The following is a 27,864-nucleotide window of genomic DNA, read 5'->3' on the forward strand; positions in this document are numbered from 1 at the left end:
TGACTAAGGGAAGCAGGGATGTCTCTTCCTCTGGAAGAATACAGGGAAATATATGATGTCCAGCTGTCAGCACTGGCTGAATGTGATCCTTGAATGTGATCAAGGCCTCCTTTCATTTCGTTCATAAAATGACACAGGCTCATAAAGCACAAGTGACCCCCAGGTCCCATAGCTGGTTGGGCAGTGTGGCACCATACGATATTACAATGCTCTTACCTTTGTAAACTTCACCCCTCCCTGTTTATTTCAGGGTCCTATCGGAAGACCTGGCCTCCCAGTAAGTAGCTTTCATTTCTTCCTCCGTCCGAGTCTCTCTCACATGCTCATTCCAAGGACTGGCAAGGTTGGGGGGCTGCTTTCCTCCAGATGTACCTGAGTGAAAGGCCTCTCTCCAGCTTCTCTAACCCATAGCTGAGGGGCAAGCTCTTTCATACCCTCGCAGGGCCCCAGACAGGCAGATGACAGCAGGCAAGCCCCTCCAGTGCTGGGCCTGACTTCAGACAGAGGGTCCTATAATGGAGGCTCCGAGGCGGTATCCTCCTGCATACCAACTTAGGTTAGAACCACTGTTCCTACTTTGTCCTAGGTCCTCTGATGAGAGCCAACTCAAAATCTCTGTTTTCTCTCCAGTTACCATTTATGAAAGCTAGAGAGGCCGTGCCAAGCAACCATGGGGTCTTTGGAATAAAAGTAGAAATACTAGTAATAGCTACCTCTTATTGTGACTGTAATACATGCCAAGTATTGTGCCAATCACTTTTCATGCATTTGACTTGTTCAATGACTCAGTGAAATGGGTATCATTGTGCCCATTTTATAGATGCAAAAACTGAGACTCAGGGAGGTAAATCACCTTGTGCAATTGTCCAAGCTTCGGTTGTAAATCTCTGGGAAGCCCATGCTATCACACACCATTTCATACTACTGTTTCCTGTGGTCCATGCTCCACATCTGAGAACCATCTTTAAAGTATTCAAAGACATTTGCTCTGTGAAGTATAGCCTGGGCATATATGCATTGAGTACTGGATTCCGTGGGCCCTGGATGGGGAGGTACTCAGGCGAGACGCTGTAGCCAGCCAGAGGGCTGAGGTTTTGAGGTGTGGTGTGTGCTCCAGGTTGGCACCATGTTGCCTTCCCTCCCTGTGCCGAAGGCCGCGCCCATTGAACTACACATTCTGTGCATCCCTTATGCCAGTTACTCCTCTTTTGACATGAATTATACTGTAACCTTGTGACTAATTCAACAGCTTCTAGAATTCATGTCCAGCAGTGACTTTCTTAATGAAATGCATGTGGGAGAATATTTAGCCTTAGAAATGGAAACTGTCCCAGTAAGTCCGAGCCCCATAGCAGAGGAGGATGGGTGAGTGGGTCCCATGAAACCCAAGGAGGGAAAAAAATCAGATGACTGGGGGGGGGAACGTGGGCAGATTTTGTTTTTTCTGACAACGTCCACCTTTAAAAAGCATTTGGGGGCAATTCACAGAGCAGGGGCTGCTGCACATAGTTTCCAGTCTCTGGCCATTCCACGCCCGTCCCGAACCCGAGCGTTTTATGGCCAGGACTGCAAAGAACATTAGTTTTTAAAAAGAAATGAAAAGAAACCCAAACACACATCCTGCAATATCATTCAAAAGCCCAAGAGTGAGTGGGCCATGGGGATGTCACACCCGACATGCAGCGGGCCTGGTGTCCTCAGCAGCAAGGGCCGCTGGCCCGCAGGTCATGGTCCTGTTCACGCTTCTGCATGAAGGGATCTTGGAGTGACCCACAAGGATTTGCTGATGCTGGCCCCTTGTTGTGAAATGCAAAATGTGTGAAGTACAAACATGCTTATAAAATTCACTTGTCTGCTGGGCTTCCTACCCGTAGACGCCATTTACACAACACTCCCGAGGTGTCAGGCACCAGGAATAAGCTTTCCAGAGACATCATCTCATGGCAGCATCCCAGCAGCCCCACGAGAGAGGTGCAGATGCTCAGGGAGGTTAAGGAAACAGATCCAGGCTTATAATAACCAATGCTGCTACCCTGCCACACAGCTAAGGCTGAACCGTTTTACTAAAGATGCCCTTGGTCTTGACAATGTATGTGTCACAAGAGCCTAATTTCAGAGCCAATTGCTGCTTGCTGGTGCGTCCGCATACATCTTGGGATGCTAATTGCCCCTCAAGGCATGTTGCCTCAGTGGGGTGAGTAGATACAGAATTGCCCCAGAAATGCCCACACCCTTCAGGGGCCTCCACAAACCCAGCTTTCACCTGCCCAGCAGGACAAACACCATCTGATTTTCATCCCCCACTGCTTTCCATCTTTCCAGGCTTCTAGCAAACCCCAGACCCACCCCAGAATTTATGATGTCTGCACACGTATAATTGCAAAAAAATATTTTCTAGCAAAAGGGGGAGGAACAAAACTTAATAAGCGGATTTCCAGAGTGAGAAGATGTAACCCCTGGCTACAAAACAAAGCATTTCCCTATGAGCAGCTGAAACTCATGATGCGGCTGCATCCACATGGCTCACGGCCCTTCCGGTTGGTACTGGGGGTGGCCGTGAGGAGGGGTGCCTGGAAAGACTCTGTCTGTAGCCTCCTCAGCCGGGGAGTGTGGGCACTGCTCCCCAGCTTTGGCAAAGACAGACCTAAGGAAGTGATTCACCTGTCACATGGGAGCTGCCACTCACCCTGCTCTGTGCCGTGAAATTGAGCATGACAAGGATGGGGTACATTCTGGCTGTAGCTGGAATGGATTGCAACAACAGAAGTCTGAGGAAGGAAGAGCCTTGGACCCCTTAGGAAACCCATAGGGAAACTGAGGCCCAGGCTGGGGACCAGACTCCCACATTAGTGCTCATACCACAGCATCATGCCTGAGTGCAGATAGCAATAAGGGTGGCTGCTTGCCAAACAGTCCGTGGAGGCTGAATGGGCAAGTTCACTCACACGATGTCTGGGCATCATCCCAACTACCCATGTAAAACAGGTCTTGGGTGCACAGCTAGTCCGTGGGGCCCTTCACATGCTGGCCCGATTCCAACCACATCTAATTGTCTCTGCCTCCTTCATCAGGGGGACAAAGGTGCCATTGGGATGCCTGGACGTGTGGTGAGTTGGTTCATTTTTCCTGCTCTGGTGGCCATTGCTTGCTTCTCCACGCTGGCCTGTCCTCCAAACCATGGCATGGTGTTACCTACCCCAGCCGAGGAAAGGGGGAAAAGGGGAGATTTGGACCTCTCTCATCCCTCATCCAAGTCAGCTTCAGAGAGGGACGGGCCAAGAAAAGGGAAGAAGTTTTACTTCAGCCTTTCAGACCTTGCAATATGGCTTTACTCTCCAGAGAGCTGCCATGGCAAAGGAAACATCCAAGAAAAAGCATGAATAAGGCTCTTTGTCAATCACCCACTGGGAGGTCAGGGTGAGGCCTGGACCCCTCTTGACATTGAGAGGACTCCCACCTACCTCATCCGTGGCTGGCAGCTCACCTTCAGATTTATAGCAGCTCCTGCAGCCCACCGCCTCCAACAAGAACAGCAAAAGATGGGAGAAATGCAGCCTCCGATTCCTCTATGGAAACCGTGGGGGAGCCGGTTTCTCAGGTCACCTTCCCTAGACAGACTAGAAGACGTGAAGGCCGCTCTTGCTCCAGGTCCTCACCAGGTCCTTACCAGGAGGCTGGGAGTGAAAACTTTTAATGTTTCCTGCTGAAAAATTAAGATGGCATAAGGGAAACAAGAATGTTTGGCAGGGAGAGTATATCTCAGGAATGGGAAGGCTAATGCTAGGCCTTGAGGTCCCAGTGCTTGGGCTTGTCCTGGTGGCTTCCAGCTGTGGAACAACTAGAAAGGGCAGGACAGACACAGTCTGGCAGCCTAAGGCAGTGATGGCTATACGCCAGCCTCACCACCACCCTGTCTGACCCCTAACTCCCCACCTGCCATCAGCCTTGACCTTTACCCTGGCTCCCAGGTGCCCCCTGGTTACCCTTATGCCACCTTTTCGTGTCCCTCACATGCTTTTCCTCATAACCTCACCTCCTGGGCTGGCTGGCTTTAGGCCCAGGTACAGCATCTTTGTGTGAGTCTGCTTGCTGGTGTGAGCCTGGTGCTCAGAGAAAAGGCCTCCAGCCCATAGCTGACACTGCAGAGCGCTCACTGCGCATGGCCTATAACATCGCTCATTCGGTCCTCACAAGGACTGCAGGAGGTGGGCACAGTTTCTACCCCGCATTTTTCAGATGAGAAACTTGATGCTCACACGTTAAGTGTCTTTTCCAAGGTCACATGGCCAGGCAGTGACTGATCCAGGCCTGTGCCATTGACCCTGACAAAGGTACTCCACTACCCCAACAACGTTGGCATCATGGCTCTACAGAAAGTCTGATCCCTAAGGCGAAGCCACTGTACGTAGGTCTAGGACCTGGGACATTTCAGAGGTTCAAGACAAGTGTGCCATGTCCCAGAGCTTTGAGCTCTCCAGGGTCCTCCCAAGGGCTGTCTGTCAAGACATGGAAGCTGGAAGCCCTGGGCCACTCCTTGTGAGGCTGACCCACCACTTCCCAGACCACAGCACCATGGAATTCCTGCCTGACCCTGTCCTCTTCTTCAGTTCACTTACTGCAAGCACAGAGTCCCCCACTCTGTCCCTGGGTCCTTCTCTGTGGAGAGCAGGGAAACCACATTCAGCAGCCCTTCTCGGGGGCTGGCTGTCGGTGGGCCTGAGCCCTGCATGTCCTCCACTGTAGCCTTCCAAGATCCCACTTTATTGATGGGTGTGTTGAGACTCAGTCAGCCCAGGATTGAGGTGGAGTTGGGTTTTCTACCCAAGCTGACGGTCAGACTCCAGACTCTGCTCCTCATAGCTAAGCTTCAGGAAACTGCTCTGAGTGCAGCTACTAGACTGCAGGGCAGGTTGCAAAATGCAAAGCAGCCCCTGCAGGGCTGCTCCCCACTGCTGCCCCTCCTGCCCTCCTTCTTGGGCGCTGTGAACATGTTTTCCCCAGAAAGGATCCATCTGAGCCTAGTTGTTGCCCACAGTGATAGGACAGGAGGGAGAGCCACGGGAGGTCTCCCCATTTCCTTCCACACAAAGCTGTTTTCAAGCTGCTTGTGCTATTTTAAATGTGACAATGGACCCATTTGGTGCCCAGTAGCAGTCCTGGCATAAGCCACCTGATAAGAACGGGATGGCCAGCAGGTGTGAAATGCCTGGGTTGTTCCTGTGGCTCACCAGGGGTGGCGCCACTGGTTTCTATGGATTAGGGTCCATTGGGGTTGTCTATTCACTGGTCACTGTGGTTACAGGGACCCTGGACAATTACCCAGTTTTCTCTGCATCCCAGATCCATCCCCTATCCTCCATCCTCCCAGGTGTTTGTGTCCTACTATCTGTCCCCCCATGTTCCTCCAACCCCTCTCCCTCCATCTTGCCTGGCCAGCCCTAAGGACTCCTGGTGTGTCTAGCTTGGCAAAGCTTTGTGCTTGGTGCTCAACTGGATTTTCATACCAATTAGATTCTACCTTATAACACAGTCCTTGGGAAAGTCTCCCCATGCTCACCCTCACCTTAGATGGCCACCCAGCTGGGGCCATGGCTTCTCCAGTGGATTTTCTAACCTGGGAGCGTTCTCCTCTCTCTCTCTGTCTCTCTCACACCCAAACCCACATGTGTGCGCACACACAGACACACACACACACACTTGGAGAAGACCTTGTAAGGCCCCTGCCACTGTTCCTACCCGTTATCTGGAATGGCAGGCTGGGGCCAGATCAAGGCGTGAGGCAACAGCCATCCACACCCTGTGCTGGTTGGATGCGGGACCTGTCCTGTGTCAGCATCTGTGTTTTGTTTTGTTTCTTATTTCATGGTGATTTTTTTTTTTTGTTTGGTTGTTGTGCCATTAACACAGATGCTTGTGTGTGCGCCTCTCTCTCATCCTTTCTTTTTTCTCTCCCTCTCTGACTTCCCTGCACCCCGTGGTGCATGTGGCTGCCCCAGGGAGTAAAGGGCCAACCAGGTGAGAAGGTGAGTCCACACTTTCCCCTCTGCCCTTCAGCCCCAGCCTTTGCTTCCACCCCTGTGGACTCTTGGGGGACTTTCCGAGGCCCCCAGCTCAGCCCTCCTGCTGGCACGCAGGCTAAGCAGAGCTGCCAGCCAGGCCTGCTGTGCTCTGAGACTCTCACAGCCCAGTTTCCTAATAGCTTCCACACCACCCAGGCAGGAGTCTTGGGGTTTCTAGGCTAAGGCCCCAGCTTCTCTGGCTGCGTGGGTCCCCCCGCCTGCTGAGGCTGCCTGTGGCCTCAGAGCTCTGATCCTGAGCCTTAGGCAGTCGCCCTTCCCAGAGGCAAGGAGCGCACCATCGCTGTTCTGTGTGGGACTCAGCCTCCTGCCCTCCTCCCAGCAGGGCATAGGCTGGGTCCTTCTGTCAGAGCATCACCTCTCACCCCCATCTGTGTTCCCTACACCCTTCATCTTCCTTCTGTTGCCCCTCCACCCCCACCACCCAATTCTGGCCCAAACATAACCCCTCTGTGTCCCTCTGAAGTTCCGGGCAGATCCAGCCTTCAGGCTCAAGGCTTCGAAGCCCACACAGCACGTGTGTGTCTTGTCTCCACCCTCTATTTTCAGCAGCTCCATCCATGGGGCAGGCCACTCACTGTTCACCGGTTGCACTGTGTGCAGCCACGTGGGCATTTGGGAATGGGGGTGGGGAAGAAGACCTAGGGGTTTGAAACTTGGCTGGGGCTGAGGCAGGTCAGACAGTGTCCTAGGCAGGGCTATGGGGAGAGGCCTCTGGGGCCTGAGCAGCCATGGCTGAGCTGTGTCCCCTCCCGCTCCCTCCCTCCCTGTGCCACCCTCTTGCCCATCACTGCGCTGAATCCTTTTCTCTCTGCTTCCCTGCCTGGGTCCCACCGCCCTGTTTCTCTGGTCACCATATCTTCCTCTTGCTACATCTCTTCCTGCTTTCTTCCTCCTGCTTCCCTGCTGCCCTTCTCAATCTTTTCTGGGTGCTTTATTCATGCCCCCGTGTCTCCTTTCCCTTGGTCCTCCCTCTTCTTCTGCATCCTCTGGCCCCTTCGTCCTCCACCTGTGGCTGGCACCCCATGGACAACGCATGCCTCTCCTTCCCCACCTGCCAGCCCCTCCCTTTGACTCTTTTTTTCCCACCCCTCTCCCCTCCTGCCCCTGCCTTCGCTCCCTCTCCCTCTCTTCTCTCTCTTCCATAGGGGGCCCCAGGAGATGCCGGGATGTCCATCATCGGTCCCCGCGGCCCACCTGTAAGTGGTCTTTGCTTTTCTTGGGGGTGAGCGGGATGGGTGAATTAATGAAAAGGGCTTAGGGTGGAAGCTTTGTCCCTGGGTGTGGCAGACACCACATGTGATGTGGTTGCCAGGCCAGGCCTCAGTGCTGCTGTTGATGTTAACAAGAGTGGCCTGACTAAATATACCTAAATTACAGCCTCCGGGAAGGGTTTGCAAAGGCCGACCCTCTAGCCACGAAACTACAGCAGCTGCGAGGTGCCCCTGCTGCTTACAGGCAGAGGGGAGCAGTGCTCACTCCTGTCTGGAGGGGGTGCTCCAGCTTTCCAGGGAGCAAACCATGTTCCCAGAAGCCCATGGAGCAAATGCTCAAGTCCAGATTTGCTGATCTGACTCCCACTCCTGGCCTTGGCAGAGGCCGGACCCACCACTCCCCCTCAAAGGCTCCTTTTGTGCTCAGCCTGGGTCCTATATCTTTGTTCCTCCAGGCTGGGGGCTTGGGAAAATCCAAGATTATTCCATTCAGAAGGGTGACGTGGGTGATGATGGGGGAAGATATTGTGACTATGGGAAGGAGGACTGACTGTTTTTCTCAGAGTGCCTGACCCACGGGGTTTCAATAAAATCACCGAATGTCAGGGTGGAAAAGGACCTCAACAATGATTTAGCATAGCCCTCTGAGAAGGGAAAACTGAGGTCCAGAGAGGCGAAAGGATTTGGCCAGGGTCCCACACATAGAGGTTAGGGCAGGATTAGAACCCAGGACCTCTGGCATTCAGAGCTTCCACCACAGCAACAGGCCACCATCTCCATGTTTTGCTATGGCTTTCCTGACCTGCTACATACAATGAGTAGCTGAGGGGAGCAGTACCTTCTATTCAGGTAACAGCTTCTGGTAGTCTGAGGCTAGCCCAATGGATGGATGAAGTTCTGCCTCCCCATTCTCCTGCCTTCAATGGAGAGAGCCAATGGGAAGCCACAGTCTTAGACTATTGACAGTCTAAGGAAAGGGGTCAGACAGCAGATTGCTAAGTCCAATGGAGGGAGTTATGATGAGCTAAGAGCTGGGAGCTGACAGGTGGAACCCATCCAGCTGCTTGGAGACTGGGAAGGTCAGACAGGGGAACCGAAGGCTGGCAGCAGGTCAATGTCTGGGTTGGAGACACGGTTTTAAGGACCCTGGACTGTGTAGACCCACCTTCTCGGCAAAGTTTCTTCTGGCTCAGACCACAATGATAATGCTAAGGGCTGACACTTGGCACTTACTTTGTGACAGGCAGTATCCTAAGACCTTTACACATAGTAACTCAATCTTCACAGAAGTCCTACAGGTAGGTACTATTACCATCTCTATTTTATAGATAAGAAAAGCAAGGCACAAATAAGTTGAGTGCCTTGCCCAAGGTCATACACTGGAATGTAGTCACGCTGGGATTTGATCACTCAGCTGGGCTGCATGGCTCAGAGTCTGCACTCTGAACCCTGCTGCTATAGTAGGCCACCAGGTAGCAGGGTTAGTGTCCCCTGTGAATCCATGGGGCTGGAAGCCTCTTTGTGTATTGGGGGAGCCACGGCATGGATGCCTTGAGCCCAGCTGTTCTTGACAAAGGTGGTGCCCAGCCAGGGGGCAACCAGGAGATGGGAAAGTTACAGAGAAGGACAGACCTCCAGGTTCTGATGGCAAGGACTATGCCGGCAGTGGGCCTATTAGGAGAACAGGCGGTAACACAAAGATGGCCACGGTCTCTGTCTGCCCCCACGTCTGACCACAGACGTCCCACTGGACAAGTATGAGCAGAGGTTACTCAGACACCAGACTAGGGAGGAGCACTGAGTCCCCAAGGCAGGAAGGCTTCCTATAAAATACTGGAGAAATGGGGACATTCTTTACAGAGCACAGCAGGATGAGACTGGTGAGGTGAGCAAGGATCTGATCATGAAGGACCTGGACACAGTGTTCAGGAGTTGGGACTTTCTCTTGAGGGCAGTGGAGAACCCTTGGGGTGTGTCCAGTGGAGCAGGGACAAGATCAGACTCGCAGTTTCAAAAGGTCTCCTGATCCCCACTGTCCCAGCATGGAGAATGTCAAGAAGAGGTTGCAGGTGGGGCCTGGCTGGAAGGCACCTGCAATAATCAAGACCTGGGACAGAAGCACAGTCACTGGGGCTGGTGGAAGTGCTGGACTGGCAAGCTAATTTGAAAGTGGAATTGACAGGATGTAGTGGTGATAAAAATGGAGGTTGAGGAAAGAGTCCCATGTGATCCCATATTTCTGACTTGGTAACAGAGTGGATGGAGGTGCCTTCCCCAGAGGGAGGAGCAGATTTTGCTGGGGGAGGCGAGTTCAATTTGAACATGATGAATTTGAGATGTCCTCGTAACATTCAAGGGGAGTGACCCTCCATTTGCCGCTGGAGTTCTGGGGGTCCATACTGAGCTGTCACACTGGCTCTCAGGAGCCAGTAATTCACATTCAAACCCCTCCCAACTCTGTGCTCAGTAATATCACACTGGTAGCTTGAAATCAGCCATGGTGGGAGTATTTACACCACAAAAATTGGCAAATACTGTATAAAGCAGGGCTCTCCTCTCCACTCTCCCCATCCCCACCCCCAGCCAGTGATTAAACATGTAGCAGCACAGAGCCTTATCTGAAAGATAGCACTGACTTGGAAAGAGGGAGGTAAAACGAGGCTGGCCCTGGGTGGATAATGACTGAGCCTCTTCTGGAGTCAGATAGAAGAGAAGGGAGGGTTTTCAGTAGACTCTTTCCAGCCAGAACATTCTGTCTGTGCATGTTGCATTATCCTGCACAAGTTGTAGGTGGGAAGAAGGTAAGGAAGAGTAGACAGATACAAAGTTCACTTCCAAAGAGCGGGGATCCACACAGCCCCCTCTCTACCCTGGCCTTGAATTAAGGGAAGAGATTTCAGAGAGCAATGTAAAGCTATTTCCCTTGTTCTTCTTTAGAAGGATATAACATTATCTGTAATCTATAATCCATAATCTTAATATGATCTTAATTCAAGTGAATTTGGAAAAAAATGAGTTTGTGAGTTTGTCAGGAAAATTCCGAGGAATAATATAAGGGGAGTAGTGAAGAGGAGACTAGTTGTTCTGCTAGATATCATTCGTCGTCGTCGGCAGCCGTCCGTCTCGAGAGACGATGGTGTAGCTTCTTAAGAGTCTATCTGCACCGCCGAGAATGGCTGTGCAGTCCGACTCGGGAGTGACACGGTATCTGTCTCCTCCCGTGTTGAATCGACATCTTGCGATGACGCTGGAGTGTCCTCTCCAGTGAAGCTGAAGCTACAGAGCCTGGGCAGGGTGATATGGAGGGTCTGCTGTTGCCCATGCAGCAGACCCCCCCTCTCTTCGCAGCTGAAGGGTCCAAGGGAAAGACGGAGTCAATACAGCTTGGCTTCAGGTGCGCCGCAGGAGTTGCCGGTGTTGACTACAACATCAAACCGCGTTAGGGACTCCGGCTCCGGATTTTCTGTCGGGGTTTACTCCCTTAGCCTTTCCCCTGAAGAGGTATGCCGCAAGGCAGCGGAGGTTTTTTGGAGTCAGAGTTTTCCTAGATATCATTATGTGTCATAAAAACAGAGCAATTATAACAGCACAAAAGACAGAATGGGGAAGCCAGTAATAAAGCCAAATGTGTCTGGGAAATTCGTCTATGATAAAGGCTTGATTTCACAATAAAAAGAGAAAAATAGATTGATGAATATCTACCTCACTTGTTATATCAGAATAAATTTCAAATCACTAAAATACTTAGATGTAAAATATGGAATCCTAAAATACAAGAACAAAGCATGAGCAAACATTTTATAATTTTTAACTGGGAAAGCCCTTAAAACACAGCATAAAACCCAGAAGTCACAGGAAAAGATTGATAAGTTTGTCGACATAAGAGGCAAACTTCCACATGGCACAAAATATATCATAAACAAGACAAATGCCAGTTGGAAAGAATATTTGCAACACATATGATTATCAAAGTTACTGTGCTTGAAAAGAGCTTTACTTAAATCAATAGAAAAAAGAAACAACCTAGTAGAAAATATTGATAAAGAACACAAACAGGCTGTTCACAAATAAACAGGATCAGCAGTAAACATTGGAAAGGATGTCCAACCTCAGCATAGAATTTGTTGTAAATTAAATCCAGTTCCAAGCCTCTCCAAGTGCTTTACTCAGGCCCAACCTCTCCAGGAATTAAGAGTCCCACTTTCCGTTTGGTCAATGACAACATTCTTCCCAAGATCCCTGAAAAAGCCTTGGTTAGCCCTGGATTTGGCTTGGGGTTGGAGAGATGCCTCCTGCTACCAGGGCAGGCTCTGCAATTAGCAAGCCATGTGATTATCCCTACCATGTAAACATTAGCCCGAGTGGGACTTGAAGATGCTTCTTGGAATCTTCTCCTTCTGACCTTTCCTCCAGGCTTCTCAGTGTTCAGAGAAGTCGAAAGTTTACAGTGGGAGGTTTCAGAGGTTACATTGCACTGTTTCCGGGTTTTCTCCTTGGTTCTATTCTTAGCATCACTTATCCTTGAGAGGAGAGAAGCCTGGGGCCCTTCTGATATGCGAGAGGCATCTCTTCCCTCTTGCCCTTTTGGATGCCTGCCACAAGCCCATCCTGAGGCTGCAGCATACTCCCTGCTGGCCAGTGCACCCCCCTGACATCAGGGTCCAACATCCCACCCAGCCATGTCCCCTGAGCAGACGTTTCTAGGTGCTGTGTCCACAGCTTTAAGAAGGACCAAAGCAGCCTGGAGATTATTGAGGCTCACAGCAGATGGATCCAGAGAAATCTCCCTCTGGTTGGGGTCTGATTCCAAAACTATTGTTTGGCAAGGATAAGCCTCCTTGGGTCCTAAGAGATATTGGGCTCAAAAGCAACCTTGCTTTATTTTGGTGCCCCTAGGTTTGGTTCAGCCCAACAAACATCCATGATGGCAGCTAACATTTCAAAGGGCTTTGTAAACATAATTGAATGTAATTTAATGGCCCTGTGAGGTTAGATTGTTACCCCCACCCTCTAGATGAGGTAGTTTGAGGCAGAGAGAGGTTAGACAGCTTGCTCAGAATCACACAGCCATTGTTGGGAGAGGCAGTCAGATTGTGGCCATCTCGGGCCAGGGGACACTCCAAGCTGAGAGCTAAACACGTGCAAGGTGTGGCGTGTCTGGGGAAAGGCAGGTGAGCCAGTGTGCCTGAGCAAAGAGTAGGCGGGAAGATGAGGCAGGAAGGGACCGAAAACAACAGATTGGGATGTAACTCAGGATGACCGTGAAATGATAGGTGAGTAAAAGAAAGCCATTAGTGGTTCCTGAGAAGGAGCGTGACGGGACTGATGCTTCTTAGCACTCCGTTCCCCTTGACCTCCCGAGCAGCCCACCCCAGCTCTGGATCTGCACGGCTGCACGCTACTTCCAGCCTGGGCACATCCCTTTTGTCCAGAATATTGACCATAAACCAGTGCACCTGCTTGTAGTCTCCAACCTGAATAACTATCTGCATGGCCCTCTGCACCTCCAGGAAAACAGGCATGAATTGATCTGTGTCCCACAAAAATGGGGGGATCCAAAAATGGCCCAACTTGGAGAGGCCTGCTGAGAGGAAAGTGAGCAAGCTCACCTCCATCTCAAAGGTCAAATGTTGATACCCACTGATATCCAAACTATCCTTAGATAAGTGGCCATGACTAATGACTGTAAATAAAAGGGACTTAGAAAACCACAGTTCAGTGTGCTGCGTGCGGGCTGAGTCCCCGAGGGCCTCGATCTCCATCACCTGTTTATAAGCCGAGGATCAGAGTGTCCACAGAAGCAAGGGGCTCTTAGGGGCTACTTCCCAGCAAGACCCAGAGGGTGCTGGCCAGCTCCTGTCCCCTCCCTCACCTCCACACCAGGAAGGAGATTTCCTATGCTTCATGTCCATCTTTATCCTTCCTCACAGCCAGCTGGCGGTGGGGAGTGTCTTCCCTGGATGATCACAGGGGAGTGGGAGGGAAACCAGGCCCCTCTAGGAACAAAGGTGAACCAAGGGACCAAGGATTAGTTGCAGCTCCTCTGTGCCATCCTCACTCCTCTCCTTTATTTTCAGGGGCAGCCAGGCACTCGAGGTTTTCCTGGATTTCCGGTAAGTGGGGAGAGCAAGGTTAGCTGTGGCTCTGGCGACCCCTGGGCCTGGCGGGGTTAACTTCATGTGGGGCCAGCCCTGAGGCTGCTCTTGTCCTTCCACACCCCGGTCAATAAGGACCTGCTCCTACAACCTTTCATAGAGAGAGAGGAGCGCAGTGCTTGGCCCCCAGTGCACACGAGGACAGGGAAATCAGTATGGAAATAAAGGGACAGCAGGACAGGAATAGGTGAGGAAAGTCACAGGCTGGTAAACCTTGGTAGGACACTGGCATGTGGAACAGAAGACACACTTCAGGGAAGCAACTTTCAACCTGGCTTTGAGAGGAGATCTGCCTGGAGGAGACAACGAGGTGGCCGGGAGGTGGCCGTCTGAATGTCCTGTGACCCCTGCCTGGGAGCCCAAGACAGGCTCTGAGAGGGAGGGCAGAGGAGCAGCTGGCCCTCTGTTCCGCAGGCCTCGGTGCTGGCCAGCCCCGATTTCTAGGAACACGCTGGGCACTCTCCACCAGGGTGAGGCAGAGGCCTGTGACAGTGATGGTGACAGTCCCCATCCGGTCTTCCTTGAGCAGGACACCTTACAGATGGCATCTCACTCACTCCTCATGAGGACCCTTTGAGGAAGATCTGTTATTCTCATCGTCATTTTAGAATGGGAAACTGGCTTATCCATGGTCACATAACCAGTAAGTGGCCAAGCTGAGACTTGAACCCTAGCTGTTGGAGTCTTACCCACTGCCCCAGGCTGCCCCTTTGGCAGGAGACCTGGGATGCTCAGCCTTCATATCTGTCCTCTTTCTGCTTTCAGGGGCCCATTGGGCTGGATGGAAAACCGGTGAGTAGACTCTCTTGGGCTCGGATTCCTCCCTCTCCCTTGGTCCAGGTCGCTAACCTGGGGCTTCTTAGTCCTTTCGCAAGATCCCAACTCCTTGGAAGAAGCTTTAGGTAAAATGTCTGTTTAGGGGGCAGAAAGTTGTTGCCAGTGGGAAGGGAGGAGGGGCCATTAGACTGGGTTGCCCCGGGCCCCAGTGGGCCTTCACAGGGCACAAGTCCACGCTCCCAAGATGGGCCTTCAGCTCCTGGAGCAAGAGCCTTTCCAGAATTTGGTGATGCTGGGGCCTCCTGGGAGGGGGCAGGGTAGGGAGGGCTCAACAACCAATTCTAAAAGGGGCCAGGGCACACTCTCCCACTGTGGCTCTCCAGCACTGCCAGGGCGCCTCCTGCATCTCCCCTTCTCCCAGCACCTCCCATCCTGGTTGAGACCCCACACACATGTCCCAGTCAGTTTCAGGGGCTGCTTCCCTGTCCTGAACTTCTCTCCTTGTTCACTTCATTTCTTTTGACTTGGCCCCAGACACAGATGTTCATGGGGGAAAGGAGACCCTCCCCACTCTTGGGAAGGAGAGGGCTCTCAGAGCTGCCCCCTACAACTGACCGTGGTGAGTGCGGAGCCCAGTCCCACCCACTCTCTTCTCAGACAAGGGGCGTGGCCACCACCTGGTCACCATCTCTGCAGGCCAGACCAGAGCTAAGCACAGCAAGTCAGCTGTGGTGATCATGGCCTCGCCTCTCGCAGGACCTCGCAGGATGTGGCAGGGCAAGGGGGGCTTCCGACTTGCAAACAGTGTGCCTGCTCTCATGCTCTTCTTCTCCTTCCAGGGCTACCCCGGACCCAAAGGGGAGATGGTAAGACCCCAGCTTTCCTGTCTTCCCTCAAGGGCTGGGAGATTAGCTTGGATCTCATGGGCCACACCCAAGCACTGCCCACCAGAGGAGCCCAACAGGGACAACAGAAGTAGCTGCCCCAGAGTCTCTCCCCAGCTGTGTGCGATGCATGCCCCTAGCTCCCCACATCAACAAATGGAGGAGAGGTGGGCAGGGGGCTTCTCCATATGAAACACGAGGCAAGAGGGTTCCAGAGAGAATTCATTCTCTGTCCATGTCACATGGAGTTAGAGGGAGTTAGAGGCTGCCGCTCTCTCGGGGATGAGCTCGAGTTCAGCACTCACACTGGGGCGTAGGGAACCTGTCCAGCGCTCCATCCTGGGCCTGGTTTCCTCATGCGCACTCTCCTCTGGGGTGTCCCAGGACTCCAGGTGATCCTGCCCCACGGGGCACAAAGCAGCCTTGGAGAAGCAGACCAGCCACCTTCTGCTTCTGCAGAGGAATTTCCTCTCTCTATAGTCTTCCCAAGCCACTTCTTCCGGAAGGGAGCAGTCTGCCCTTGCCAGGGGCTAGCCACTCCAGGAGAGGGGCCTGTTCTCAGAGATACTGATGACCCATTTAGGAGCAGATAGGCCAGCCCTGGTTGGGATGCTGTGCTGCCTCCTAGGTTGGTCAGAGCTATGCTGTGAGTAGCCACCTTCTGCGGGCAGGCCTGGGGTTTGCGCCAGGTGTAACAGCAACGTGGCAGGCTCCTGTCTGCCTATCCAGCTGGGCTCATGCTGGTGTCTTGCTCCAAGCACTAGGTGAGGACACTCCATTCACTACCAGGGCACTGCCAGGGCATGGGAGGCCAGAACCCTGCCCACTGAGGGAGGCAGATAACCTTGCAAATGGGAAAGAAGACGGAGGAGTGTGGACTGGGAGGCCTAGGCTGTAGCCCCAGCTCTCTCTCACTTGCCACGGGACCCTTGGTGACTCAGATCCCTCTGGAACTCAGACCGTCTGCTTGACTCAGACTCAGCTAATACTTATTGAGGGTTTTCTGTCTGGTGGGCATGGAGCTAAGTACCATACATAGGTTATCTCACTTAATCCTCAGCAAGACCCTGTGCTCCAGGTCCTATTGGTGTTGCCTTTGACAGCTGTGGAATGGAAGCTCAGAGAGAGTGAGTTGCCTAAAGTCACATGGCTAGGGGGCATCCAAAACAGGATGCAAACCAGTTCTTGAATGCTTTCCCTCCACATTTTATTGCCTTTCTCTCTCCGTAAGTCCCTCTCTCCTTCCCTGTCTCCCTGCCTTGCCTCCTTCCTTCCTTCAACACATTTTTATTGAGTATCTATAATAAGCTGGGCACCGTGCCAGGTGCTAGGGATACAGACAGGAGTAAGGAAGACACTGTCCTTGCCATCCTGTAGCTCCCAGCGAATGGGGGAGACATACATTTAAATAAGCACTCATATAATTAACAAATTGCCTTTGTAATCAGTGCTATGAAAAGTCAGTACTTGTAACCCTGAGAAACCTTGGGAGAACAGCACCTCACCCAGGCTGAGGGTCAGAGAAGTGCTCCTGAGAATAAAACTTATATGAGGCTCTGAGGGATAAGGATTTAATTAAGAGAAAAGGGGATGGGAAGGACATGGGAGAACAGCTTATACAAAGGCTCTGGGGCAGGAAAGTCCTTCAAATATCCATAGAACCAGAAGAAGGGAAATGAGGCACTGGAGGGAGTGGGTGAAGAGCTGGTGTTGAAATCCAAGTCCCCAGCCAGCCTTCCTCTCCATCCTAGCCATTTCCACTGCAAATGTATTTCTTGTTGCCCTTGCCCTGTTCCTAAGGATACTGTGCATGTGCCTGAACTAATGGAGACTAAGGCAGGCATAAACTTCCATGTTACCACTGTGGTAGAGGCATAGGAGATTTGGAGGCCAGGAGTTTGAGGCATCCCCTTCCTGGTGGCCTGAAGCTACCATACCTAGTCTTGGCACCTCAGAAGAAGTAATGATGGTTATCAACTAGCATTGTTCTATAATCCTCTTAATGACTTATTATTCCCAGTGTACCAAAGGGGAGATTGGGGCACAGAGTGTTGGAGCATATTGCCCAAGGCTGCATATACAGCACCTATGTAGCAGAGCTTGGATAAGACCCACATGCTGAGATCTTACCCCTTCACCACACTTCCTTTCTGTTGCCAGGGCCTTTTGTCTCTAGGGAAAGGACCCTGCTATGAGTCTCCTCTTCCTGCTGTCCCACTGCCCCATCCCACTTACCCACCATGAGTCTCCCCTGTCTGTTCAGGGGTCAGAGCTAATTCAGGGGAAGGGTGGGGCCATTCCACCTCTCATGAGCCCACACGGTGTGATAGATCCCTTATCTGCCTCATAGTCATCTATCAAAATCCGACAGGCTACAGAGCTGTTAGACTCCTGTTTGACTTGGCACGGAGACCCCAAGCTATTAATTCAACACTCTGTCTGGCATAATTATCTGGGCCTGCTTATCATCTGTCTGTCTCCTACTCTCCTCTCTCCCCAGATGGTTTTCCCTTTGCTGGGCATCCAGCATGCGGGGGCTGAGGCTTACCCTCACCTGCTTATCCCGTGTCCTCCCCTATTACAAGGAGGTTATCTCTGCTTCACCCACTTCACAATAGCCCCGATAACTTGATGTAAGGTGTAGACGGGATCGGGGTCCTACAAGTGCCATAAAGGAGAGGGGGGACTCTCGAGTCACAGTTTATCCCACCACTTACAGGGCTGTCCTCATGTAGAAAGAGTTAATTCACACCAAGTGCTTAGAACTATGCCTGGAATACCGGAAGCAGGACAAGCTCCTTAGTCAGCACGTCACCAATGGCCTGCCTTAATAAAGGGGTAACTGCTTTTCAGCCAGAGTTAATTGATGCCATGTGTTATTGGACCTTGAAATATTGAAAAGAGACTTGAAATCCAGGTTTTTGTTGTGCTCTCCTTGCTCTTAAATGCTGGCAATTAAATTAAATAAAACTGTATAGGCTCAACTGAATACCTCTGGGGACCACATTGTCCCATGGGCCACCATTTGGGTTGCCTGGACTCACTCCTGCAAGTCTGTGTATTCCTGAACCTTTGTTGATTTCTTGGCCGCTGGCCCTCCCTCCCTCATCTAGCTCTTCTCTCTGGTCTGAGTGAGCGTGGCCTGGTTGCCTTCAGTCTGGTTCCTGCCAGATGCATCATATTCTTCTGAACTTGATACTAAACATTTGGTCAGCCACATAGGCTGGGGTGCCACATGGATTGTCCCAACGGTCACTCGTCTCCTTTTGTGAATCTCCTGGGACTTTTCCAGTTGAGTGGTTGGTCCAGCTGGCCAGACAGGGTCAAGAGAAGGCTCATCTCCCTCCCAGAAGTGTTGTCCTGGGGATCCTGAGTTCTCCAAGCCCCAAAGAGACTGGTCCAGTAGATGGGTCCTCATAGGCCCTCTGGATGGTGGCTGGGGCACTGCCTGTGACTCAAGCCAAGTCGAGAAGCCCAAGTCTTGCCCCCCGAGGTCCAGCCCAGTGCAGAGAGTGTGGCAGAAACAGCTGGACCCTATGGTCAGACGGACCTGGACTCACACCCCAGTGCCGCCCCTTGCTGAGCCTTGTCTCCCTCACCTTGTCTGCGAGAGGGAGCTGATGTGAGCACCTTTCTCATGGGCCAGTGCAGGTGTGAGCTCAGCTCTTATGTCCCTCCAAGGAGCCCAAGACATGGCTTAAGTCGTCAACTTCCTGCTTCCTCTCTTTCGCTGAAGGTTTCTCCAAAGCCCTAAGGAGACAGATGCGTGTGCGTGAGGCAGGCCATCCACAGTGGTGGGGCCCCGCCTGACGTGTAAATGCAGCCTCCTTCCTAGCTGGGGACGATAAGATGATGGTCGGTGGAGGAATGAATGAAGGATGGCATCTATCCTTCGTCACAGCCATGCACGTGGGGACAGGGTACAGCTAGGAATGCCTACTGGCAGGAAGAAGCTGAGATGTGGTGCACAGGCCTCAGCCCTGGAACATCTCAGGCACAGGAAGACCAGGCATAGGTGGTGGAGCCCCACCTTTGCAGCTCCGGGCATTCTGAAAGCACCTGGAAGCCCAGCTTCTAGCACAGTCCCTACCTAGGCCCGCGTCTCTGATCTGCCTGCCTTCTGTGCATCCACTGACCTGTGTGCGTTTCCTCCCCACAGGGCCTGACTGGTCCCCGAGGACAGCCGGTTGGTACCTCACCCTGACGTCCCCCAGCAGGGAGCCTTGGGGCCACTCTGTTTTTAGCTTCAGTTTCTAACGCTCTCATTTCCATCTCTTCATAGGGACCTCAAGGAGAAAAAGGAGAAAAGGTAGGTCTGATGGAGGTTTTCTAGAACTTCCATCTCAGATAGAGCACATTTTTTTAAGAAACAGGTAGAAAGGGGTCCAGAGTGACTATTTTCAAACTTTAATTCTTATCGGCAGAACCAGGGAAGCGAATCTGCTCTGGCTCCTGTTCTGTACTTGGGGCTGGGGTTTGGCAGGCGTGGGTGCCTGAAGTCTGACCCTCTCAGCCTCTTTCTCAGCCCCTCCAACCTGCCACCCCCACAGTCTTTCCTGACCCTCCTCCATGAGCCTCTAGGATTTTGAGGCATCAGTGTGTAAACCACCTGCCTGGCCCACTTTCTGGCCTCCATTCTCTGTCTCTCTGAATTTCTAATGGAGATGCTTGTGCTGGGCTTGTCCCAGGTAGATGGTACAGGGACCTGGCACCCCCAGCTCAGAGAGGGCGTCTCTGAGGGTCTCGTTGCCCACAGCCTGCCTCACTGCCGGCTATTGCCCTCCAGGGGCTCCTGTTCAGGACACGGGGTGGACCCTCAATCTCCCATGCCAGGCACAGAGCATAACTCCTGACATGTGGTCATGGCGAGCGGTGCACAGCACCGAGTCCTGCCCCCGGTGCCATGGGGCCACCTCCAGGCAAGCCCTGGGAGTCCCTCCCTGCCATCAGTCGGGCGTGGGGAAGGAAATCAGTTCTCCTGCCTCAGAGAGCTCAGTCCAGTACATGGGTTTGGGAGGTGAGGGCGGCTCCTGGGGTGATGAGTGTGCGGGGTGTGTCCGCAAGTCCTGAGGGTTCCCCTGATAGACACCCCGCCAGCAAGTATCTAACACCTCCTTTTCTTTCTTTCCCTTTGTTGCCCAGGGTCAGTGTGGAGAGTACCCACACCGGGTAAGTGAACCCCTAAAACTGATCCATCCTGAGCGTAGCCCCCAGCTCAGCCTCAACTCCTTGGGGCTCACAGCACCTACAGAGCACGGGAACTGGGGCATGCAGCCCCCTCTGCGCTCAGCAGCCAGAGCAGGGGCTGTGGGATGGCGGTGTGTTTGCCCGGCCCGGGAGTGTGCCTCATGGTCAGTATGTATGTTTGTGCAGAGCCAGTCTCCAGTACTCGCGTTCACACCCACGCATGTCTGTATGTCTGCCCTGCACTGTCTGGGCGGCGAGTCTCTCAGCAGCTGTGTATCTGCAGCTCCGAGTGCCCGCTGCTTCTCCTCTGCACATCGCCTTCTCTGTAAGGCCGTGTGGCCTGTGTGAGTGTTTGCATCTGAATCCCAACCTAGTGTGGTGTGTGTGACTGCATATGCGTGTCTGGCTGCCTTCCCTGGCTGAATCAGAGGGACTTTTGGGTTAGTCATTGTTTCAGATGACCCATCTTCAATGCTAGGAGATAACTGGGGGTGGATTGTATCAATTCAAGGGTAAAGTCTTGAAGAATAGAGGACAATTTTCAAGCAGAGTGGGGGATTTCAGGGCTAAGATGGTCTCCTACTCCCCTTGGCCCCACCAGTTCCTTCCCTTCCCTGGCTCTACCCCAGGTGCACAGCCCAGAGCCTGTTGTCATCCTATTAGGAACCTGCAAACGGCGCACCAACAGCAGAGTCATTCTCAAGAGTGGGAGGGCTAAGTGTGCCCTGCTTCCTCCGGTGAGAGGCCCACAGGCCAGGACCGGGGAAATGCCCCTCATTTTGTGGACCAGCCTTGCCAGTCTCAGACCTGGGCAGTAGGGGTAGTGGGGACAGTCATCTTTAGGTGCCATCCCGCTGTCATGGACCTCATTGTGCCCAGAAACATACACATGGTGTGGCTCACTGGCCGCGCACCCCTGCCAGGCAGTGGGATGAGGGGAGCGAGACACAAAGCCAGGCTCAGAGTCCACCAGGCTCTGGAAGGCCACCAGGAGGGCATTGATAGCACTGTCCCACCAATCAGGCTCTGACCTCGGGGTTCCTGGGTCAGGGAGAGGCCTCAGGGAGCCTTGAACCTGAGTAGCTGTATTGGCATTGAGGCCAAGGCTGGTCTGGGCCTGGGCAGGGGCGCAGCCCGGCGGCAGTGCAGACACAGTCAGCCTGTCAGTGGCATGTGCTCCGGGGACATAGGGGCCCTGGGGTTCCAGCCAGCCTGATCCTCACACAATAATAGAAGCTCAGCTGTGTTTATTTGAAACGATGGGCTCACAGGATTGTTATGTTGCCCAAAAGAACGACAGCTCCCCCCGCCTCGAAAGACAACACAACTGCAGGCGCTCTGGCAGCATCACCAGTCCTGAGTGAATGCAGGCGGGTGGGGGGAGGAGAGGGCGCTCTGCCCCTAAGCCCAACTTAAGAAGACAGACAGGGCGGGGCTAGAAGGCTCCAGAAGCACCTTTGCCACAGGGTGCAGCAAAACGTGGTGTTGTGACCGTGACAGATGGGGTCAGGCAGGGGTGAGCGCGGGTTTGGGGCCCAGCTGGTGGGCAGGGCAAGGCTGCTGGCACCTGCTGTTGATTTGGGAGTAGGGAAGCGGGGGGCTTCTAACGCAAGTGGTCCGTTGGCTTTCTGAGGAGTTTGCAGACATGGTGGGGTGGCAGACCTCCGGGTCCACAGATGCCAAGAGAGACAGGCTGGTCCCTGGGTCTGTTGCAGCCTGCAGCACCTCCAGGGAGGGAGGAAGGGATGGGGGAGTGGGGGCAAGGATGGAATCCCTTGGGACCGGGACCGGGGAGCTGGTGTCTGGCTTTGGCACTCTTCCCCACTGCCCCGTCTCACCACCTGCATCCCCCTCCCGCACCAGGAGTCCCCAGGCAGCAGCACTCTAGCAGCCCTGCACTCCAACCAGATCATTACCCTGAAGGTTTGTAGGCCCTGTTCTGGAAGGTCTCGGCCGCTCTGCTGAAAGGCTCCCTGGACACAGAGCCCAACATTGCACGTGCTCACACCCCTAGTGGGAGTGGAGGGGCTCTCCGTGCAGTAGCTGCCCATGGAGGCAGCAGTGACCTAGAAAGGCCACAATTGGACCCCCAAGTGCCCAGCCACATTCTCAGCCCAGGTGGCCCCTGGTCCTTAACACTCATCCCAGGGGCCTCCTGTGAGTAAAAATGCTTTCAAAAACAAGAGGTTGATTATATGCCATTTTTGTTTGGACATGGGTTCCAACCACTTCCTAGAGCCATGCTTCATGGGTATAGAGATTGAAACGGCAAGAATGTCCAGAAATGAAAATCACACTCAATAGTGTGATTGCAAGTTGCCTCCCAAAAAGTGGTTGAACGTACCAGAGACATCCTCGCCCAGCCTCTGTTTTTCAAGCCCTGCAGCCCCAGGGTGAGACCTCAGTAGCACTTATTCTGTGCCCACAATGGCCACACCCTCAGTCGGCTCAGCCCCCGGGAGCCCAGTTTGGCACTGCCCTTGACCACCTCCCCAGATTCACTGACATCAGCCTTTCTCATTCAACCAAAAAAAAAAAAAAAAAAAAAAGAACCCAGAGGTTGCCACACACCAGCCTGATTTCAAGTACCAATTATCTGGTCCTGTGGCTCCCTACCTAGCCAGAGCCTCTGAGTCTTCTGCCCCAACCCAGCAGCCAGGAATGGGTGGAGCCCCCAGTGCAATGTTGGGCCGTGGGTCAGGCGGCCTTTTCAGCTCAGCATGACCGCAGAGGGGAAGGCCTTGCCAAAGAGAACCACTCTCCCAGTTGGGGGCTGCTGCTGGCCAACACCGCAAGGGCCACTCCTCCTTCCTGGGATGGTGTACCATCCAGGGGCCAGCTCAGTACTCACTCCACAAGCCTTGAGAATGCCTTGACCACACCTCCCATCCCTCTGCCTCATGCTCGCTAACCTCTCTTCTCTCTATCTCTCTTCCATTCCCTTTTGGCTACCCTGCCTTCCTGGCGACTTCGGGCATCCTCCTGAACACCTGCGACCTTTGGCCTTTGCCCTCTGGCCTTCCAACTCATCTCTCTCCTCAGCTGCTGCCTCTCCTCAATTCAGTGCGACTGGCTCCACCCCCAGTCATTAAAAGGCGGACTTTCCAGGTAGACCCCTTTCCTTTGCCCAGACCTCATGTAGCCTCCCCAGGGGCTTGGCAAGTCTCTGGGCCCTGACAGGCCAGCTGGGGCTGTTGACAAAGACAGAACCTCACTCTACTTTGGTAAATTAAATTAGACAAAGATGGACCTATGAGTGCCATAGACCTGGAAATACACAACACCCAAGCTTAGGAGATCCCCAGCTTCCAGCACTCATTACTACTCTTAAGAGCCACCAACAACAGCCATCACTGGATTGCATATTTTGCAGGCCTAATTCCATTGAATTCTCTCAACAGTTTTATGAATTAAGCATGTCATCCTTGTTTCACAGATGAGGAAATCAAGGCTCAGTGACATTACGTAAGTTGCCTGAGGTTACGCAGTAAATTGCAGGGCACCCAGGTGTGATTTGGGGCAAGTTACTTAACCTCTCTGTGCCTCGGCTTTCTCACTGGTAAAATAAGGATAATAATAGTTCTTACTGCACAGGGTTTCTTTGTATGCAAAGCACTTAGAATAGTTCCCGGACAGTTCAAGTGCTATAATTAAACTGAGGCTCAGAGATAAGTGAATTTTGCACAAGGCTGCACAAACAGCAAGAGGCAGAATGGGAACCGGCAGCCAGGTCTTCAGACCCTCCCCACCCAGGGCTCTCAGATGGCCCTACACCCCTTGTATTTAGAAATGCAGGTTGCGTAGCATCTGATCACTTGTAACCTGAGTTTGAGGAGTGAAGGAATTTGAAGAGGGAATGTAGCCCACAACCAACAGGTGTAATCATTGTGAGCACCTGCTTCCTCCTTCCTACCTTACTAGTCCAAGGAGGCTGGTATAGTACCAGATCACAAAGAATAAGAGACCTCAGACCCAGGGACTGGGCTGAGGTGCTGCAGCTCAATTTCAGGCCAGGCAGCCCTTGGCTGCCCCGCATGCCCCTAGCCTTCCTCATATTGCGCAGGGCGTGCCCCCAAGGCCACCGGGATGCTGGAAGTGACAGTACTCTGAGATGCTCTCTGAAAGCCTGACAGCATGGCGTGGAGCCACCATCTGGCCTGACTCAGGCGTCCAGAGGCCTGCATGTCAGGCACCTGATTGAACAAGGCTGAAAAAATATCCCTCCAATTAACAGCTAAAAATATAGAGGGGCACGTGACATGCATGTTACCCGAGCCTGCATATCTCATTACACCAGCCAAATCCTCGAGAGCTTCCATGTGCTCTGAGTGCTTACCCCAAGCATGGCTGTTCAGGGGGCTGCTGGCATCTCAGAGAGGCACCAAGTGTGCCCCGCTGTCACCCACCCCTACTCGTGCCAGACCCCATTCCAGGAGGGCTGAGTCCTTGCTCTCAGAGCAGCCGTTCACATCAGCCCCCAGCAGCCCCCAGCAGCCCCCTCCTGGCTGCAGCTGCATCAGCTGCTCTCTGTTGAGCCCTCACTGGTCCCAGGCACCGTTGTAAGAATTCTATGTGGATTATCTCACGTAATCCCACACCAGCCACCGGCAGTGGAGGTGCCATCATCATCATCCCCACCTTACAGATGAAGAAATTGAGAGGGGCCCATGCATATTACTGCCACCCTTTTCAAGGGCAAAGGGTGGGTGAGCCAGAACTTTCTGTGCTGCCCTGACCTGGTTTCCAAAGTAGAGAGAGAAGTAGAGGGGCCCCTATCCTGCCGACTGCAGCTTCTGCCTGGAGAATAAGATTTTTATGCTGTCAGCCACAATGGGACATAAAAAGGCTCATTCATTTCCTATCAATAAACCAATATTGATTTTACAGGCTCTGTAAGATACTTAAACACTGGGTCTAACATTTGTTGAGACAAGAAACTTTATAAGAGATATGATGTGCTTAGCAGATGGTGTTGGAGGTCACTTCCAATGTGCAGAAAGTTGAGCAGTGAGCAATTTTTGCGGGAGGCTTATTTGGAATGAATACGAATAGCGTGGAGTTCTGAGTTAGGGTCCTGGACCCCCCCCCCCAAATTCTCCATGTGACCTTGGTCAGAGAACTCAACTCCCCTGAGCCTGTTTTCTCTTCTGTAAAATGGGACTTGGGACCCATTTCTGCACTGCTTCCTCCTCCATGGACACTCATAGCTCTCAAGTAGCTCCTTGGAGGGTGTGGCACACTGAAGCCCAGGGCCTGGAGTAACACTGCTGGGTACCATCTGCCCTATGATGTCCCAGACAAGAGATGGTTCAAGTAGGTGCTGCTAAACTCTTAGAGTTCTCATTCTGAAGCCGTGTGCTCCTATTTATAATCATCATTTCCCTCTATAGAGTTTGCAGGAAGCATCATCAGCTCCCTTGTTATACAGGGAAACAGGAGTCACAGAGGCTTGCTGAGATCACCCTGAGCAGGGTGCGCTGGCCTGGAACTCAGGCAGCCTCCATCCCCCGCATCCCAGCCTGAAGCTATCACACCTGCCATGCTTTTCTGTGTCAGTCTGTATGCAGGGATGGGCCCCTTGTCATAAAAGCTGAGCCCAGATCGCCCCTGGAAAGCTCACTTTGAAAATAATATAATAGCAATGGGGTGTAGGTATAGGATAACTCTAACTGGCCCCCAGCCCAAGATCTGGGTCACATGGACCAGGCTCTCCCCCTCCTGAGGGAACAGGATGCTGACCTTGCCTCCCAGGCCCTCCATTCATCCTAATGCATCTGGAGAGCTCATGCCCCACCTGAAGAGGGTGCCACTTCCCAGTCCAGTCCATGCTTGCCTCCAGGACTGTGGGCCTAGCTGCCAGGGCTCCCAATTTTTCATCAGACCCATTAATTCAAAATTTTTATTAAAATCTCTTGCCAAATTATTTAGTGAGCCAAACAACATTCTGTGACCTCTGACCTAAGAATCTGATTTGATCCTCTGGGTCAGATCGCCACAAATGGCAAAGAGGTGCATTAGGAAAGGAGGAACTGCTGTTCTCATTCAGTGGCTGAGAGGCCACGGCTTAGCAGGAGCATGTGACTCACCACAGGGAGGGAACGGAGGCAGGCCCTGGTCGCAGACCTCATGGGCCCTGACCAGACTGGGAACAGACCTCTGTGCTGGGGGGCTCACCTCACTCATTCCTCCGCCTCTGCCACCCACAGCAGGGCTTTCACCCTGAGGCCAGCTGCTCCAGCAACAAGTCCTCTCTGGAAAAACTTCTTCTTGGCCATCACCTTGCTGCCACCAGTCCCTGCATGTAGTCACCACTGCAGCAGCATCACCATCATGCCACCATCGCCTCCCCACCAAGGCCACGCAGGGCCTCACCGGGTGCATGGCACTGGGGCGGGAATCCCTCTACAGTCCTGGGTCTCTCTCTCTAATGCTTGTTTCCATGAACCTCAGGGTGAACAGGGCCAGGCCGGTATCCAAGGCCCACCAGGGCCACCAGGCCCCCCTGGACCCAGTGGACCTCTGGGGCACCCAGGACTGCCAGGGCCCATGGGGCCACCTGTAAGTACCCCTTTCCTCTCTCCACTGCCACTTCTCCTAAGACTTGTCCTTTGAATTCTCTGGAAGCATCCAAACTATGCATAGCCAACAGGAACCTGTGTCCCAGCTAAATGGCAAAAGCACCTTGGCAAGCCATTAAACACGGTGGCCTATGCACGGAGCTGCCCATCCCTGCCACACTCACCTGCCACACTCTGGTTCTGAAAACACACCTTCTGGGGTCATGTCTTCAACTCCACGCATTTCCTTCTAGGGGGGAAATCACTAACAAGCTGTCGCCAACCTCAGCAAGAGGAAAGAAATTTTTCAGGGCTACCTTTGATGGCTGTCCCCTGACCCCTGGGCTTAGGAGAACCTCAGTTGAGGGCAGCAACTTCTGATGGAAGTAGCAGGCCCACCAGCCGGCACCCCTAATATACATGCCTTTTCTGGTGTGTGCAGGTTTCATACTCCTAAGCCACCAGCTGGATGCCAGGGGGGGCCCTGCATTGAGCCTGAGAATTGGCAGGGGCCACGGCTAGCCAACAGGCACCCCACCTCCAGGCAAGACCACATGCCGCTGGGGCCACCAAGTCACCCATTTCCAGCCCCTGGCCAAGATCCAACTCTTTCTCAGTTCAATTTAGTACAAGGAAGCCTCAGGGCAGGAGAACAGCTCAACAGGCATCTGGGCTTCTTCCGAGAAAATGGGTTTTGTACCCAGAGCTAAGACTAATGTCATCTGTTACTGGAGGGACAGGGCTAAGGACAAAATTTGTTTAATAATGTTTTTTCCACATGGCTAAAAAAAGAAGTAAAAAACCTGGTTTTCTTATGACTAAAACATCACACATTCATTATGAAAGATTTGAAATATAGACAAAGTTTTAAATTGCCTATTTTTCCATATCCATCTTTAACATTTTGGAGAGTCCTTACATTTTTCTCCTTAGATATATCGGCACCTAAACATCTCCAGGTTCTGAAATAGATATGACAATTTGTATCCTATTACTTTTTCATTTACCATCAT

General features: G+C 52.7%; 1 protein-coding gene across 1 annotated transcript in view; it reads left to right on the forward strand.

Moving 5' to 3' along the window:
• Positions 1-246: 246 nt before the first annotated feature.
• Positions 247-27,864, forward strand: part of COL13A1 (collagen type XIII alpha 1 chain) — a 77,942-nt gene continuing 50,324 nt past the window's right edge. The window contains exons 1-12 of the mRNA XM_090278131.1: positions 247-277; positions 3,072-3,107; positions 5,997-6,023; positions 7,226-7,276; positions 13,369-13,404; positions 14,212-14,238; positions 15,063-15,089; positions 19,267-19,293; positions 19,390-19,416; positions 20,250-20,276; positions 23,337-23,402; positions 26,745-26,852. Coding sequence (XP_090134257.1) covers positions 3,093-3,107; positions 5,997-6,023; positions 7,226-7,276; positions 13,369-13,404; positions 14,212-14,238; positions 15,063-15,089; positions 19,267-19,293; positions 19,390-19,416; positions 20,250-20,276; positions 23,337-23,402; positions 26,745-26,852 — 438 coding nt within the window. The 5' untranslated portion in view covers positions 247-277; positions 3,072-3,092. The remainder of the gene's footprint in view (positions 278-3,071; positions 3,108-5,996; positions 6,024-7,225; positions 7,277-13,368; positions 13,405-14,211; positions 14,239-15,062; positions 15,090-19,266; positions 19,294-19,389; positions 19,417-20,249; positions 20,277-23,336; positions 23,403-26,744; positions 26,853-27,864) is intronic.

The sequence above is a fragment of the Furipterus horrens genome, unplaced genomic scaffold, assembly GCF_987537825.1.
Source record: "Furipterus horrens unplaced genomic scaffold, mFurHor1.1.pri manual_scaffold_5, whole genome shotgun sequence".
In the NCBI taxonomy this organism is placed as follows: domain Eukaryota; kingdom Metazoa; phylum Chordata; class Mammalia; order Chiroptera; family Furipteridae; genus Furipterus; species Furipterus horrens.